This window comes from Excalfactoria chinensis, chromosome 2 (genome assembly GCF_039878825.1).
Source record: "Excalfactoria chinensis isolate bCotChi1 chromosome 2, bCotChi1.hap2, whole genome shotgun sequence".
NCBI lineage: Eukaryota > Metazoa > Chordata > Aves > Galliformes > Phasianidae > Excalfactoria > Excalfactoria chinensis.
In genome coordinates this window covers 69,519,690-69,537,730 of record NC_092826.1, presented here as the reverse complement: position 1 = coordinate 69,537,730, position 18,041 = coordinate 69,519,690, and the positions used below count along the sequence as shown (strand labels likewise).

The 18,041-nt window shown below is 46.2% G+C and overlaps 1 protein-coding gene and 2 long non-coding RNA genes across 3 annotated transcripts; 2 read left to right on the top strand and 1 right to left on the bottom strand.

Annotated features, from left to right (window-relative positions):
* The first annotated feature begins 3,737 nt into the window (after positions 1 to 3,737).
* LOC140248742 (uncharacterized) lies at positions 3,738 to 4,876 on the top strand. Its single transcript, XR_011902883.1, has 3 exons — positions 3,738 to 3,810; positions 3,899 to 3,975; positions 4,696 to 4,876. It is a non-coding gene; the product is annotated as an uncharacterized lncRNA (long non-coding RNA).
* Positions 4,877 to 4,890: 14 nt separating this feature from the next.
* On the top strand, positions 4,891 to 6,813 carry LOC140248741 (uncharacterized). The gene is made up of 3 exons (XR_011902882.1): positions 4,891 to 4,939; positions 5,094 to 5,349; positions 6,257 to 6,813. It is a non-coding gene; the product is annotated as an uncharacterized lncRNA (long non-coding RNA).
* Positions 6,814 to 8,026: 1,213 nt separating this feature from the next.
* Positions 8,027 to 15,520, bottom strand: LOC140248331 (SUN domain-containing protein 3-like). Its single transcript, XM_072328985.1, has 13 exons — positions 15,372 to 15,520; positions 14,474 to 14,548; positions 14,087 to 14,181; positions 12,720 to 12,863; positions 12,218 to 12,582; positions 12,036 to 12,097; positions 11,823 to 11,883; positions 11,307 to 11,460; positions 10,928 to 11,012; positions 10,344 to 10,456; positions 9,427 to 9,597; positions 8,990 to 9,082; positions 8,027 to 8,283 (listed from the first exon to the last, which is right to left on the bottom strand). Exons 5-13 carry the CDS (start codon positions 12,250 to 12,252, stop codon positions 8,140 to 8,142), a joined length of 918 nt encoding a protein of 305 aa, XP_072185086.1. The 5' UTR covers positions 12,253 to 12,582; positions 12,720 to 12,863; positions 14,087 to 14,181; positions 14,474 to 14,548; positions 15,372 to 15,520; the 3' UTR covers positions 8,027 to 8,139.
* Between the last annotated feature and the right edge of the window lie 2,521 nt (positions 15,521 to 18,041).

Genomic DNA, 18,041 nt, shown 5'->3' with positions numbered 1-18,041 from the left:
GAGCACGGCCAGCCACAAGGTTGCTCTAGAAAGAGCTCTAAAGCTGAGCAAAACCCAGAACCCAAAGGGAAAAGCAGCAGATGAGAACCATTTTGTCTCTGCAGCAGGGGATCATCTTGGAGGAGGGCTAAGTTGAATAGAAATGTCCCTCAGAAAGTATTGGTTTTAGAGCAGGGATTCAGGATGGCTTTGACCACGTTGTACAACATTTGTCAAGTAGTAACAGCAAGGATAGCAGGTTCTCCAATCTCCAAAAGGTGTTCTAAGGATTGAAGTCACTGATCATGGTGGAAAATGCTTGGATACTGCAGGGAACAGCATCACAGAAATGCCTATAAATACCGAATACTCATATTTGCATGTTCTAATTGTGCCTTTGGGTTCTCTAAAATTGACTTGTTTTTAGTTTAATGGAAATACTTCAAAAAATTGAGAGTGGGGAACAGTGTCTTGAAGCAGCATCCTAAGGGCAGCACAGCATCTGAAGGCTTTCTTGGCAAGGAGCAGGAGGGTGTTTGAGGGCCTCTGCCCACGGAGCATTCTGCAGGACTGTTCTCAGTTCCCTTCTGTTCTCAGTAGGCTTCCAAGTAGTAGCACTCTTTGGGGAATGCTGTGTTTGCACTGGGGTTAAGGACACCTTTCCATAAGGAAAAAACAACTCATTTCTTTGTTCATTCCTGTTATTTTGAGGAAAATCTGAGAACTAGGCAAATGGTTATTTCACCTCAGAGGTATCACTTGCTTTTCATTTCTTTCAGAGTATCTTTCACTATCAGATTCTTTCAGTGTCTTTCAGGATAAAGCTATCTTTATGCAAAGCAGTATGCCTAATAGCAATCGCTGATTATTTAAACAAGTCAATTTTGCAAGGACTGTAGGTGTCAAGTCAGAGCCCTATTTGGAACTACAGTACAGGGATCCTAGATTTTAAAAGAAATGTTACCTCATGCATCATTTTCTGCCATACTTTTGTAGAGCTCCAATTGGTTTCTCTCAAAAGAAGTGTTGTTTTCTTGAAGCTGCACACCTAAAGCTACCCGTTTGTTTTTTAATGAACGTTTTGCTTTGCTTTAAACACGTGGGTTTTCTGTAGCCTCTAAAGAAACCAATGAAGGTAAAAACTTTGTACATTTTTTCAATGACTGCTGAGGTCGAAAGTATAAAAGTACGTGTTGCGTTAAAACCGAGTGTCGTTTATGTATTTAACAGAGATGTATGTTTTTTGCATTGTTAAAAAGAACGATCTATGCTTTCTTTTAGGAGGGGGGGGGGAGATCTGTGCTCCAATATTGTCCAACAGCTTTCATATTCTTATTACTTTAAGTAAAAGTTCTAACAGTTTGCATATGATTCCGATTGCTTCCGTGTTATTAATTCTTGCAGTCTGACATGGTCTGAAGCACTCTTCTCATGTGGAATAATCAAAATACGCCTCCTGGTGAGAAATTAATCCAACACTCAAATTGTTTTTGAGTTATGAGCACGGTGCTGCCAACTGTAAGGTCTTGCCTTGAACCTGGCAGCAGCTCAGCACCACACAGCCATTCGCTCACTGCCCCTCCCAGAGGGTTTGGGGAAGAGAGTCGGGGGAAAAAAACAACCAAGTAGAACTCGTGGGTTGAGATGAAAATGATTTACTAAAACTGAAAATGAAGAAAAAAATAGTAGCAATGATAAGTATACATATGTATGTATAAACGCATGTACACAAAACAGGGTATGCACAACGCAGTTGCTCATCACCTGCCAATGCCCAGCCAGACCCCACACAGCATCTGCGCCCCTGGCCAACTCCCTGCCATTTTTCAAGCTTTCCACATCACGCCATGTGGTGAGGGACATCTCTTCGGCCAGTTTGGGTCAGCTGTCCTGGCTCTGTCCCTTTACAGCTCCTCGTGCCCCCCCTGCCCCTCTCACTGGAGGACAGCACGAGGAACTGAAAACCTTTAATGTCCTTGGCTCTGTACAGCACTGCTCAGCAACAGCTAAATCATCAGCGTGTTATCAACACTGTTTTTCTCCTACAGCCAAAATATAACATCATACCAGACACTATAAAGAAAATAAAGTCTCTCCCAGCTGAAACCAGGAAAACTTGAAGCTAATGAAATCCAAAGGTATCCATAAAATGACAGAAGACAGGCACTTTATTTCTGCAAAGCCTTTGTAAGTTGCTAGTATGGAATTATTACGCTCAGAGTACGTTTTCCACACCAACACTAAAACATTCATCATTCCTGTTAAAAAGATACTTATTACTTAAGGTAGAGCGTTCTTCTCATCGTGTCAGAATAAGCTGAAAAGTCATGAGAAGATCCTTCATCCACCCGTCTGGCAAGCCCCCAAAGGCTCTCTCAGAAAGCTGCGAAAACATTCCTTCACCCAAAATGTTTAGCATTTGAACAATATTCCTGTCCCTTGTGCACTCCAGAGCAACCAAATCTGCACCACCCACTGCAGCAAGGAGGCTGAGGGTGGGAAAACAGTCTGAGTAGCCCCTGACGCGATGCTTGAGCAGCTGCTGTATGTAAAGCTTTACAAAGTTCTGTAGGGTGTTGCTCACACCTGTGGCCAACTTGAAGGTCTCTGCTGCCTCTGCTGTCTTCTTGGGGAGGCACAAAATGGCCAGGTCAGATGCTGTTTTCTATTTTCAGCTTTTAGGCTGGGCAGCAGCTCTCTGTATGGTGTATACTGATCCAATCCATAGCATTGTTGGGTGCAGCCACTATGTTTTGCCCAGAGAGCCCTCAGAGACCCCTGCACTGGCGGAGGACACTGTGGCTGCCCCTTCTTGCTCTTCAACCACTGACAGCTCATTCCTGGCCACCTCATAGCTGGTTCCTGCCCAAGGCCAAGAATGCAAAACATGGCCAGAAATATAATTAGGGCCTTTAAATCAGCAAGAGATAACTCCCTGAGGCACTCATTAGCTGTTGGCACCCAGCACAGCCTTCCCATGAGCCACTTGCAGAGGGCATGGCCTGACCTTGCCTGGCTGTCCCTGTGGAGATCACTGGCCTGGCAGGAGGCCATGCAAGAAAAAAATCGACACCATTAAACAGGTGGGCTGGGATAAGGCACAGAAAAAGAGGTTGCTTCTGCAGAACACAGGTGTTGGTGCCACTTCTATTGGCCTCATCTCTACAGTGGGTTTGGGGTTTCTGGTTTTAACCTGGGTTGATGTTCCTCCCGCTCAAGAGGGAGAAGGAAGGTAGAGCATTCTCAGTTTCCTGAGGCAGGGACTCAGCAGTCTCAGGCATACAGGAACAAGCTGCAGGCCCTGCAGACCTTGTCCATTCTTTGCTCAGCACAGGGCTGGTAGGCAGCACCCACTGCTGGAGGGCCAGAGCCCAGCTGCAAAACATGTCCTGGGATCACTGCTGCACTGTGGGTTTGGGCAGAAAGTGAGGAAACAGGCAGTCACACGCAACTGGTCTGACTGTTTCACTTTTTGCAGACAATATAGGCTTTATTTCTCTCTCCCTAAACAAGAAGTCAGGCTGTAAGCATGTGAGAAGGAAAAAATAGAATAGAGGGATGATAGCACTATTGACTCACTGTATGGGAAACTGGTAATCACAGCCTGAACCTCTGATTAATCAACTGAGGCAAGTGTAGGGTCAGCTGTGGGAGCACAGGTGAGAGTAATTTAGCTGTGCTCCTGGAAGGGGTGGAGCTTGACTCTACCTCCTCTAGACCTCATTTAAGGGCTGACCACCACTAAGGCAGTATCTCTTTGAGATAGCTCCTTTGTGGAGACCAGGTAGCCAGCCTCAGCATTTTTCATCCAGATTGAAGGCATCCATATTGGTGAGTTTTTCCCTATAAGTAGCCATTTGAATATCTATTACCATCTTTTGTGTTATTTCACCTTAAAACTCACCTTCTTTGCTTGCAGCCTTGGAAGTCTCCTCTCCCCTCAGCAGGTACTCCTCACTGCCTGCAGAGAGGTGCTCCCTGACTGCTCCTTCACTGGTAAGAAGGACAATTTGCCATTCCCTCAGTGAACTGAATCCAGGCTTAATCTGGGCTATTTCCTCAGAAGGCACAAAGAGACCTCAGACAAGGGTCCTCAACCAGGGGTCCACAATTGCAGGAGGGAGCAATACCAACACTGAACATTTTCCATCTGCTTGCTGTATCCTTTTGCAACCGAAATGGACAACACTATGCTTCGCCCAAATACCACTATCATTCATGCATCATCCACGCAGTGTTTCTTTGGAGAGCCTGGTGTTTCTGTGGCAAGACACCAGTGAGAAGGTAGTTCCTTCCATACAAGAGAGCTGCCTTTACAACAGCACTCTTAGCTCTTATATCCTGGTTCCTCACGAGAAATCTCACACAGTTCTTCCCTTTGAACTTCCCATGAGCATAGATCACTGTTGCCATTTTCCATCTTCTCCCTTCAAAGGCAGACAGGTTGGTTGGGATGAAGCGTATATGGGATGGTGGTGACTAAGGGTTTTAGGAACACTCAGATACTTCATTTGGCTGCCAGACTATCTGATGATTTCAGAAGCTGTCACAGCTTTGCTTTAAACAGCCCTAAGCAGCGCTCCAAGTTCACCAGCCCTTTCTTTATAACATAATATTTCTCATTACCTATTACATTTGGAAAAGCACTGGGTTGTTTTGGTTAATTTTAAAAGGTGTTGGTTTGGTTTGTTGTTATCTATTATTTTTTTATTTCAGCACAATGTAATGAGACAAAAGCCTTGGCGACAGGAGTATATCAAGCAAACATAATGGAAGCACTTGACAGATTAAAAACACCAAGCCAGCATCTCCTGTAGCAGTACCTGAGGGTGTGCAGGAGGCTGAATGTTGCTGCTCCACTTGGGTGTTCTCTGGGCTGGAAAGAAGACGGAAATCTGAGACACAGGGCAAGAGACAGTTTAAGTACAGCCTGTCACTGTGCAAGTGCTACCCAATGCAAGTGAGATTAACTGTCAGATGCCTAAAGTGTTTTATTTCCCTCATTGTTTTAATGACTCCCTTTCCCCAGCACTATTACCTAAGCAAATCAATCAGCAGCAGTCCCAGAGGAGCAACCTTATTATTGGTTCTGCCCCCCTCCCTTCTCTCTACAGTATAAATTCAGAAGACAGACTCAGATGGGAAAACAGAAGCTGCTATCAGCTCCTGCCTACTGACTTGTTGAAAGGACCGTGCTCCTCCAAAACACAAGTCTTCCCTTGTGGTTCATTACACCCCAACACAGAAAACTAACTTTGCCAACTGGAGGCAGAAAAGGTTGCAAAGTGGATGTGCTGCTGAAAAAAGTGGGCTGTCACCCAAGTGGATACTCTCAGCTCTGCACAACTGCCCCGAGAACCAAACACCCAGGTATGTTGCAGAAAAGCAAAACCCAGCATGTTATGCAATACATAAAATATATCTATCTCTGCTCAAAGAAAGGGGCTCTTGGAAGAGTTTCAGTGAAAGGTCTGGGTTTTTTTGGGTGGTCCTACGTGGAGCCAGGAGTTGGACTTGATGTTCTTTATGGGTCCCTTCCAACTTGGGATATTCTATAATTCTATGAAACAAACACCAGCCTCCAAAGATGTGCACCTTCCCTGCTGCTATAATTATTTCTTGTAACCTTTAATTCTGGAAATATATATTAGGATGTAAAAAGTGAACAGTCAGAACCATTAAAAGAGAGAGCATTAGTCCAGTAAGTGCTCCACATCCCAAGGTATAGGCCAGTATGCTTACATCCTTAAGTCTGACCAATCTGGGGCAGAGATATGTGGTTAGACATGGAATGTGGTTAAACACTGGACTGTACATGTCTACCACATTTCTTGTCACCAGCCCCTACAGTCACTGGGAAATGATGAAGCCGACACAATGGCCCAAGCTCAATGGATTGAGGATTCACCATCTGAGAATATCACCTGTTGGTTACATCAGAATCTATGGCATGCTGGACAAAAGACAGTTTGGGCAGCTGCTAAAGCACTGGGGCTGCCCATACAACTGTCTACTATCATCCTGGCATGCTGAGATTGTAATGCTTGCTACAAGATGAGACCAATACCACTGTCAAAACAGCCCACATTGCTGGAGGACGCAGTCCCCTTCAGCAATGGCAGGTTGATTACATTGGGCCCCTCCCTCAGTCTGAGGGAGTGAGATATGCCTTGACCTGCATCAATACTGCAAGTGGGCTACTGCAGGCCTATCCAGTACCTAGAGCAAACCAGGCATATACCACCAAGGCACTTACTAAGCTGATGTCTGTCTACAGGACACCTTGAGTACTCAAGAACGACTAAGAGACTCATTTTACTGGTGCAATGATACAACACTGGGCAGAATAAAACAGTGAGTAATGATTCCACCTGCCATACAATCTGATGGGGGCAGGCCTTATTGAATGATGTAATAGTATCCTCAAGGCTGCCCTGAAGGCACTCAGTCCCTGCAGGGGGGTGGACAAAGAGACTCTACAAAACACTGCAGGACCTAAATGAATGGCCTAGAGGCTGCAGACCCAGTGCCCTGAAGATGCTACAGACAACAAGGGCTTCCCTGCTTAGGATCCAAATTATAGGACTAAAGTGGTGTGGCCTACTTGCACCTTGGGGGACATTACTGGAGGTTGGGGGATCAGTAGTCCCCCGTTAATATGTACAGGGCTTGCAGACATCATGGTCAACACTCCTGTTTTCATTGCTGTGGAGACCTTAATCATGTCCCTGTGGCAAATCAGGACCTCCCCTTTGGTACCCTACATAGTTATGCAGCCTCACATATCAGACCAAAGGGTATGGCGCAGATGGCCAGGACCATCTTTGTACTCTGCAATAAGGTCAGCAAAATAAAATCTGGCCTGTACAGCCTTAAATGTGGGTAGAAATCATAAGATTTACACATTCTGGAAGTGATTTGATCTGCTCTTGGACAATATAAGTGCCTCCGGTGGCGCACGGTGTTAGAACCGCCGCTTGCAACACTGGAGGCCCGGGTTCGAATCCCCCCTGTGGCGCAAGTGGATAACTGCCGCTCTGCTACACTAGAGGGCTCGAATCCCGGGAGTTGGACTCGATGATCTCTAAGATCCCTTCCAACTCGCACGATACTATGATACTATGATACTATGATGATACTATGATAAGAGTCCAACCTCACTATTTCTCCACCTGCATCATTCTTGAACCTTGTTTAGCCTTATCATTGTGTTAGGAGAGTAACTACCTCAGAAACAATCACAGAATGGTTTGAGTTGGAAGGGACCTTAAAGCCCACTGTAGCACAAATGCTAAGTCATGGCCAGAACCAGTCATTGAGCACCTAGTGGGAAAGCAGGGCCAACACAGGGGAGCGCCGCTGCATGCAGTGTGCCTGAGTGACCAGAAGGGGTGAAGCCAGACTCCTCTTCGTTCCTCTTCATTTCTCAGATTCTGATTCTCCTCTACAAATGTGTAAATGAAAATAACCTTTCCATCTGTCTGATTTAAAGCATGTTAGTCAATGCCACAGTACAATGATTCATCTAGTATCACAGTATCACAGTATCGTGTGAGGTGGAAGAGACATTAGAGATCATCGAGTCCAACTCCTGGGTTTTAAGCCCTCTGTGTAGCGAAGCAGCACTTCTACCCCCTGCGCCACAGGGGGGATTCGAACTACGGGCCACCGGTGTTGAAAGCAGCAATTCTAACACTGCGTCACCAGGGCACACAAGCTTCCAGAATGTTCTCACTATAAGCTTCCACCGTTACCACAAAAGGGAGCAGTCTTAAAAAACATCTGGCCATCTTAAAACATTTTCAGTCCTTTCCTGCCAGCCAGAATACCGGCAGAACCAACGCTGGCCATGGCCTGATGACAGCAGGATGCTCAACTAACCCAGATATTAGGGATGAGAGCTATATACCTGATATGCAATGTGAGAGCTCCCTCTCCCCGCATCCCTTAACAACTACATGGGGACGAAAAAGCATGTGGGTCGAGATAAAGACCGAAAGATCTCTTAACAGTTACTCTGACGGACAAAAGAGATTCAACATGGGAAATGTTTAAGTAATTTATTTTGAGATAAGCCAATTAGATTTCCCAATCAGATTTCCCCTAGCCAATCAGATTTCCCCTAGCCAATCAGATTTCCCCAAGCAAGATAGCATTCCCCTAGCCAGACAGTTTTCCCCTGGCATCGTTGTCACGGGCTGGATCGCCGTGGAGCCTGAACTGATAGACGCAGGTGTACTCCGGGTGGCCCCAGTTGCTCAGCACTTGCAGCCTCACGTAACTGATGAGCCCAGAGAGCTTGTTCTGCAATGAGAAAAAGAAAAGAAATGTGTTTTCCTCTCTTCTCTTAGACCACTGACAATGCGGGAGCGACACAGTCACGCAACATCTTACTTCAGGCTGCCCTCCTAGGTCTTTGACACGCTGATGTGCTCCTGTAGCACAATCAGAACATTTCTTACCCTGCTCCATCTCTTTGGCCACCTGAGTTTTAAGAAATAAACAGCTACCAAAAGCTGCAGCAAATACGCAGGCAAGTTCTTTGCACTTGCTTTGAGTGTGCGTGCATGCACAAAAAACATAACATGTAATGATGTTACACTCATTAACTTCTCTAACAAGTCACCCAGGCAGAATGGCCTCCCTTACGCTGCCTGTTACCGGCAACAACAAAACCCTTGGAAAGCCACACATCCCCAGTGTGAAAGTAGCACACCAACAGTATCGCATACTACGAGAGGCGGCCACTTCTGTGTCATTGCAAGTCACTTGGCCCTGGTGGTTTCTGCTGCAAGTGCAGCTGAACATTAGCAGTACTAAAAGCTGTAGTAGCTTGCAAGCTTAAAAACCAGACGGAAGCAAAAACAGCACGGCATTTTGGGCATATGCAGGTAGGAAGTGGCAGCAGAAGAAATGCCAGAGGGCCCCCATACACCTCTGGCTTGGAAGCTTCTGCCCAGCCAACCTGGTCCTCCTCTCCCACGCTTCACGCCCCTCTTTGACAGCGTACCTTCAGTTGGAAGGTCTGACCGGGAGCCTGGCCTGGAACAAAGGTGAACTCTCCCAGGAAAATTCCTTCCTCGTCCTCTTCATCCTTCAGGCCCTACAGGAAGACAGGGGTAGGGAAAACAGAACAGTGGGATGCGCTGCCGGACACGGATCACAGAGCCCCACAGGGACTGGAAGCAGAGGCGGTCTGGAACCATCCACTCTGCCACTTCCCTTTCCCTGTGCCTCTCAAACTACCAACTCGCCCCACGAGTGGGAAACCTTCTTTGCTGCGTTACACTGGACAGAAAAGGAATGCTGTGGAAATGGAGCAACTCTGAGAAGCTTCTTTCTCTGCCAAGGCAGGGAAGGACTGCATGCCACAGTGCTCTTGGAGCTGCAACCACTGTCCACCTCAAATGCTACGCAGAACCCCCACAGCCCAGGGGAATTACTTACATAGACAGCAAAGTCCTTGGGAGCACTGGAGATGCTGTCTGCATGGTACGCCCCTGCTGGAATTCCATGGTTCATAGTAACTGCTGTGGGAAAGACGGCCATGGGCAGCTTGATGACAACGTGCCCTTGGCTTCCTGGGAAAGGCCAGCAGTTTCCTGGGTGATTGTCAGGCTAAAAAGAGAAGAAGAAACAGTGTTCACATGCGAAACAGTCCTGGCTGGAACTCCTGCCCCAGCATCAGATGCTCTAGAGGTGTACTGTCCCATCAGCTCTGCTCCAAAGCACAGGCATACATGCATGGCAGGGAGCTGGGTGCACAACTGGCAGAAGCTCTCAGGCTCCTTCTTTGGAGGAGCAACTTGCCGAAAACAAGGAGGGGCTGCAGTGGTTGAGGGTCACGTGCCAGGGCAAAGAAGGGCTGACCTGCACGAGCCTTTCCTGCAAGGGGAAGCAATCGCTCCCTCTCATCCAGTCCCACCTCCTTCCACCGGCACCAGCCGGGGCTCTGGTTCAGGTAGCTCGGAAGCAGTGCCTGGATGGGCTGGCAAACACAACATGGGGCCCTCCTGCAGTGCATGCCCTCTGTGCCCACCTGGGTCCACTGACAGCCCCAGCGATCTCGCAGCCCAGATCTCTTATGGCACCTCATGGGTTCCCCTTCAATGCCAGCCTGGACAGTTCCACGATGGCTGGGAAGACAAGCAAGCTAGCAGGGCAGAAGCTTGCACAAGGAGGACTGGGGGCAGTCTGGTGGAACAAATTCTCAGTGGGGATACACAAGAGGGGACTGGGGCCTTGCAAGAAGACGGTTGGTAAGGCAAGCTGGGATATGAGGACAAGGGTAAGGACAACCCTCTGCAGGGCTTTTGGCCCCCTCCACCCCAAACCATTGTTCTCCTGTTTCTCAGTGTTCTTACCTCAAGAATAATCTCAGGAGCCCTCATATAAGGTGTCACCAGCAAGGACTGCCAAAAGACTTTCCCACTTCCAGACCAGGAGGGTGAAGTCTTGGAATGAACAATAGCAGCGCCTGCAAATTAAAACACGAGCACAGTGGTCAAGCAAGGCCAGGAGGAATCGAGGCCTGCTGACCCTGTTTTCCACATAAACAGCTGCACAGAGAAGCCGGCTGCCCTTGCACTGTCCTCCTGAAGAAAGTTTCTAAGCATCATACATCCCCAACAGGGATAATTCCCTTCTTATCTCTTGCCATTTCCCTCTGCAACACAACGCAGGGACTCAACTATCCTAAAGGGCAGCATAAACTGACAGCCAGCTGAGCAATCGCGTGAGAAAAAAAACAAGAAGGAGTAGTGCTTTCCAGATGTGCTCCAGCCCACTGAAGACTCCCTCTGCAAGCACACTCTCAGGGCACAATGCGGCCGTTCACTCATCACCCCTTCTCCCCCACCACTGCCCAAATGCCCATCCTGTCATAGTAGACAAGAAGTGCGTTGGAATCAACTTCTCTGGGCTGACTGTTTCTACAGTGTAATGGCACCTGAAGTCTTGTTGGCATAATTGGGCATCCGGAATGGGCTTTCATCCAGATTCTCCACTACTTTATTGATCATGCCTTGAACAGCCTGGGAAGGAAGACAAAGGAGAGAGCTCGTCAGAAGGATTAAGAATGGGGAAAAGAGTTGCCTCCCAGCTTCCCTGCAAAGCCAGCCAAAGCAAACCTGGCTGCTCCACTTGCATGTTAGCAACAGTGGAGTTGCCTGGGAACCTCCAGAACTCTACTATGAACATCTGGCACAGGAATGGAGAGGGGCTGCTCAATCCAGTGATTTGGACATGGCTGTGGCAGGAAAGGAGAGGCTTTTTCCTGTCGGGACGCCCCATGACGGACAGGCAGCACTGACAGGCAGTCCTCTTACCTCGCCGGTAATGCCTGGGAGTTCAGTTCTACGGAAGACCTCATGGAGAGCACGCACAGTGATGTCCCTTGCTCCCCACTGCAGGAAATGAAGCTGCCGCTGGATCTGATTCCGTTCTTTGCGGCTCGGCATTTCCAGCTTACCATGCACCAGCCTGGAGACAGCAGGTAACGGAGAGAAGTGAACACGGCTCTCTTCTCACAAGACAAGGGACTGTGAGGCAGCGAACGAGCCTCACTGCGCGTGACAACAGGGTAGCCAAGGTTCCGTAGAGACTTGACTACACTGGCTGGCAAGCTCCAAGAGATCCCAACCAAGAAGGTTCTTCCTGGGTAACTCTGGGGGATCGTGGAGCTGTAGCGGTTTGAAAGAAAAGCTGGGAGACGAGAATGGGAAACGGGAGAAGCACGGGCACTGTGCCATGGAAGTGTGAGTCGGGTAAGAAGTGGTCACGGACAAGGGGCAGAGCTCCTCTAAAGAACGGTTTAGCCAAAGGGAGATTGTTTTGTGTTTTACCTTGGATTCATTCCTGCCACCGTCTTGACCCCTTCAACAGCGCTTCCAATGCAGTAAACGCCTGTCAGGAATTCCACAAAGCTCTCAATCAATTGCCTACATAAAGACTTGGCGTTCTGCCTTGGGCTGCCCACTCCCCTGTCCCTGGGCAGAACAAACCACTGGGGGCTTCCTAAAGAAGCATCCTCAAGTCAGAGCTCTACAGAGACTCACCGAAGGTCACCACAGCCATAGTGCACAGCACGAGGGCGACTGTTTGCCAAACCTTAGTTTGCCTACAAAAGGAGGAGAAGCGTGGTGAAGAACGGTGACGCAGGCAGTATCTGTGCAGCTCCGAAGACGACAACGGAGCAACAGATGTTCCCTTAAAACTTGTGAAGGAACCACATCCTTACCAGTCCCCACGCACGCCTTCACCTCGTTGCTCCATTCCTCTGGAGCACAGGATTGCAAAGGAGTGAAACACAAAACACGCAGCTCGCTAAGGAGTGAGCCAAACCCTCTCCAACAGTGAGCCAAACCCTCTCCAACAGCTACGCTGTCAGGTCCGAGAGTGGCTAAGGCGTGGGGACAAGCTGCCTCTGTGCCCAGGGCCCTTTGTGACTTCACAGTGGTCAGTGATGTCACTGCAGAGGAGGCGGCGCCATGTTCTGAGGCACAGCCCAGCCTGACAGGGAACAGCTTCTGCACCTCCTGCCTGCAGGGGAAAGATCTTACTGAGATGTGGACTCAGTTCCAAGTTGGAGCCATCACTGTAAACCTACAATGCAAAAGAACACTACTGCTTCTCAATCTAAGGAATATCGATGTGTTGGTACGTAACAGAAGTGGGACCACAAAAATCACCCAACAGGTTAGAGACAACATCTACTCTCAAAAGACCTACTTGACACATACCATAGTAAACTTCTCACTCTGCATCCAGCAAGGTAACTGAGTAGCTTGACCTAGTGCCTGGAACAGTGTTGCTCTGAGAGCACAGTAGTTATCACCTCGTACCTGCCTTATTGATGCTAGCTTCTGTGCAACTGCTTCATATCCCTAGGAAAATAAAAAATCCAAATAACACAAAAGCATTAATAAAACATTTCAAGGGAATAAGATATTTGTAGGCACCAGTATCATAAAGGAATATCAGCATTCAATGATAAACCTCTCTCAAAAACCAAGAAAGGTTTGATCGAACCAATGACTTGGAAATAAGTATGACTTTATGTCAAAAATTTCACTTCACAAAAAACAAAACTTCTGTAGTTCTGCTAAATATCAAACAAGAAACCAATGAAACTGAAGTAGGGAACTGCTTGTGGCATTTATCTGACTACACAGCAGAAACATCTTTGAAAGGTTGGTAGCTAGCCCACTTCGGTTTCAAACAAAACCCCAACACATAAGAACATAAGCCTTAAAACACAGCAACAAGTTTCAGCAATAGTTTATACCATTTACCCAATACTTGTCACATGCGGCTTATTTATGCCTTGGGGGAAAAATCTGCCTTTACACAAAAGTTTCTGATGTCTCATCACATTTGTCCCCTCCTTGCTGTTCCCATGCATACACTTGTAACAGAAGAAGCACTGCTGAAACTCAGCTTCCAAAGCTTAGTATGTATTTTCAGCTCACCTAACAAGACCCAAATCTCTACATCTGTACTGTCACTAGCCTCAATTTACACAAAACAATTTCAGCTTGTTTGTGCATACCACTATTTTTTTTCGTCCAACACAATCTAAAAATAAAGAACACCCAAACCAATCTCTGCTTCGCTTTCTATTGCTGTAACTCAAGAGTAATATAAGAAAACTTGTCAAAAATCTTATAGAAAATAAGTATCAGAAAAAAAAATTAAAAGCAAAACAAAACTGATAGTACCCAACAAAGCCCCCCATCTTAAAAATCAAGCGATTCACCAACTTCAATTAATTTCCTTCTAAAAAATAAAGGTTTGGCCATCTGCTCTGCCATTTCTGTAGCCCTTAAGATTACTATTTCATGGGAATAAACCAAATTGAAATTGAAAAGCATAATGAAGAAGAGTATTAAACCAAAATCCTAGCCTGTCACAAGTAGCCTTACTGAACACACACTCTGAATGAGTGTGAGCAAAACCATCATCCAGCTGCCAGCAGCTTTGAAGACTTAACACTGAAAAATATTGCCATTACTTTTCCTGGTTAAAAAAATCTTTCATGTAAAAAGTGTTCATGAAACACAGAAATAGAAACAACAAGCCCAGTGAAGTCAGAAAAAAGAAAATATACCTTTCTCCTCCTTTTTGCTACTTGTGTATTTCCTCTCCATTCTTTTTTGCTGTAGTCCAGGATGCCCATTTCAGGTGCAACACTTAATTGATATTCTGTCAATACAGAGTTTGTGACATTACCCTGAGGTGAGCTGTGAAACACAACATACAGCAGCATAGAAAAAAAAACATTATGACTTGTGCTTTTAGATACACGCTATCACATTAAAGTCACAAAAGAGACTGGCTGCACAACATGTAGCTGCTACGGAGCTATTGGTGGGGGGGGAACCGTATGCTCTGAAAATGGCAAATGAACAAAAATAATGATTTAATTCAGCAAAACAGGACACTTTTCTGTCTTCTAAAAAATATTAAGTGGCAAAGAGCAGAAATAACAGAGTACCTTACTAACTTCTGCTAGGAAAAATGGAGAGAAAAACATTCAGTGGGAATTTCTCTTCTTCATTCGGTAGCCAAACTGTAGAGAAAGAAGATAGTATATCTTCCTAAATAAGCCAGAAAGGAAATACATATATATATGCAGCACTCTCTTAGAATTAATACAGTTTCAATGCCAAAACAAATGGGACTTAAGATCATCAAGGGAGCTCAACAACAGATACACGTGATGACCATAAATCAGTAACTCTCAAGAGTCAGCACGTTGGCTATATCATGGTTTCCCAAAGGATTCATATTCTCTCATAAAGTATCTACAGAAGCACTAGAAAAAAATATGTTAAGAGCAACTAGCTTCACATTCGTGTATTAAAAAACCACAAAGTCTAGCCTAGTTTACATATAGTGCAAGCACCTCTTCCCATAGGATAAAGTTTCTCTATGAAAAAGATAAGTCCTCACCTGTCCACAGATGTCTCCATTGCTGAAGGATTATCAGACATGTGCAGATATATTTCACAATCTCTAGGCATGTCGTCAGGCGTCACAATAGGATTAAATAGGATTTAACCCTATTTCTCCCCTCAGGTCCCCCAGTACTTCTGCATAGATATCCTTCTCCCACTTCCTCTGCTGGCTGCTCTTTGTGCTCAGTAACTGTTTTTGCCGAACCCAGTTCGCTGGAAGGAACACCAGCTTCCTTTCCATGCTTCATCCCCTGCATGGCGATCCTTGCTTTCTTCTGTGTCTGTGAAGCACGCTCCTACCCCCAGCTTACAGCCCCCACCTGCCACAACGCTTCCCCTAGACGTCACCGAGCTCTCCCACCCGAGCCCCTCTGCGTGCCACGACACCACGCTGCTTCGGCAGCACATCTCGCCCCCTGTGCCGCAGCCCCTCACCTGCCCACCCCGCCACAGACCCGCAGGCATTCTGCCCGCTGACCGGCGTTCACAGCAGCAATAGTCACCCCCAACCCTCAGCGTCGGAAGGCACCCGCTCTCCTTCTCCCTTCTCCTTCCCGTTCCGGACGCTTGGTATCACATGGAATGGAAGGAGAAATGGCAATACCCCAGTGCACCAGCAGGGGGCATGCGTGCTAGTTTGAATGAGTAGAACCGATGGGAAACGGTGGAGTGATGCAGTGATGTTACTTGCGAGCGGTGAATGTTGTGTGCACAAACTGATATCAGTATCACGCAGTGGATATGTAAAGGTGCACTAGCTGTGTGCAGTCACCACCTGGCTCCCCATCATACGCAAAATTAAGCAGCTCTGTGTGTGAAGTTGGCTCGCTGCACACCAGATGGCAGAACCTAGCTGTGGGACAGCAATGTTATGTACCGGGGAGAGCCTTTGTGCAGGCACCTATGAGACCCCTGACAGCTCCAGCTCCAAAGCAGAGCTTTTCCTGCAACCAAGGGGATGAGAGAAAAAGAAATCAAGGAGCAGTTTGGGTTGGAAGGCACCTCAAAGCCCACCTAGCCTCAACCACATGCCATGGGTAGGGCTGCCATCCACTGGGTCAGGCTGCCCAGGGCCCCATCCAACCTGACCTTGAGCACCTCCAGCGATGGAGCCTCACCACCCCTTCAGTGGAAAACTTCCCCAACATCAAACCCAAATATCTCCTCTTTTCATTTAAAACTGTTACTCCTTGTCCTGTCACTATCTATACATGTAAAATGTTGATTTCCCTCCTGCTTGCAGATTCCCTTTAAGTATTGGAAGGTCAAATTACAAACTATATGTGCTAGTCACAGGCTTCAGGTACTGGTAGAAGTGGAATAAAACATTAATGAGCAAGAGTTTTCTGTTCCAGAAATAATACTGCCCATGATTCACACACCTTTGTTAAACTCCAAACCGAAATACCTAAGGTAGAGAGCAAATTATAGACCTTTCAAAGCGATGTGTTACTCAGAGCTGTGTACACCAATTAATATTAAAAACTACAGAGACTGGTAAAAAATAACTTCAAACATTCATGGGAAAAGAGTTTAGAGTAGCATGCTTTTTAAAAGTCAGTCAGAGTAGCAAACAGTATAGGAAGAATGCTTTAAGGTAAGGTCAGGTAGTCAGCCCTGCAGAAAGGCAAAATGACAGAGATAAGTGATCTCCAATGTTATGCATTTTTAAGTCAAATAAATTGGTGGGCATTTCTATAACCACTTTTTTTCCCCCCTCTATTTCTTTTATTCTTGAGACACAAGAAAGTACCATGAATGTTTGAGGGGGGAAGGGGCTCTTCCTGAATTAAATCAGTTCTGGTCTGCTCTTGACGATATCTCCTTTGAAAAACACCTTGCATTGCAAAACTGCTTGCCTCAAAATGTGTTATTTCAGGTTGGCCATTTCAGAATTACCCCTCTTCCAAGCACGCTGCTTCCTCCACTGTTTTCCACTTTGCACCGACATTTGAAAAGAACATTAGTCATAATTTCTTTAATCTAGAGCTTGAGTCATACATAATGACTTATGCACATAGATAAAGCTATGTTTTCCAGCAGAAGAGAGATCTTTTGTAAAGTCTTCAGGACAGGGATATCGTCTTGCTTTTTGTTATTGACAACATACTAGTTTAACATACTTTTTCCCAAAGCATTTATAATTCTTTATGTTTTCCCCAGGCTCAAATAGCAAAGGGGTTACAAAGCACAGAGTGCAACAGCAGATCATATTTTGGGACTCTGACTTCCTCAACTACTACAGAGCCCTACAAAAAGATAGGAAATAGAGACGTGAAGAAACCAAACAGTGATACTAAATACAAAACTCCAGCAATTTCATGAGACAGCAGTTTAAGAAACCGGAACGTGTGGCTTGCTCCATCTTCTCCACCCTAGCATCAGTTATGGGTTTCTTTTACTGTTTGCTTGAATTTTCTTTGCACTTGCATAGCAGAAATGCTGAATCACATCCTGAAGCAGTGATTGAGCACCTGGTGAGAAGGGAGGGCCAACCCAGGGGGCTCAGCTGCATGCAATATACCTGAGTGACCGGAAGGGGTAGAGACAGGATTAAGCTCTTCCCAGACCTCATTTAAGGGCTGGCAGTGGAGTTGAGGGTATTTTCCTGGAGATCCCTGCATGTATGAGGTGCTCTGAAGGTAAGCTAAACCTTTTTTCTTTTATCTGTGGTTGGGCTTGTCTTTACTTGCTACAGCCTTGAACTTTGCCATCCCACTGTTACTGCTATCATTTCCATCACATTATAGTATTACTGTTTGCAACGGAAGTTTAGAATTAGGGTTTGTACTCATTTTCTTACATTAATCTTAAGTATGTTTATTATACTGTAAAAACAAATGCATCTTGGTTTTTTTTCAGATAGTAGGAGAAAGGGAGGATTTTATTTTTGTGAATTACTGTGGCTGCTGCTGCTAAGACTGAGTTGATATTGAATTAAATAAATCATTGTTTACTGGCAGGTTTCTGAAGCCACCTGAATGAAGTTGTGAAGTACCATGTGAGCTGGGCTATATGATAAATGGAAATGTGTGGGCAAAGCGGTTTCTGGTCTGTGACTGCAGGCTATTTTTTTTCAATCAGAAACTTCTGCTAGTGGGATTA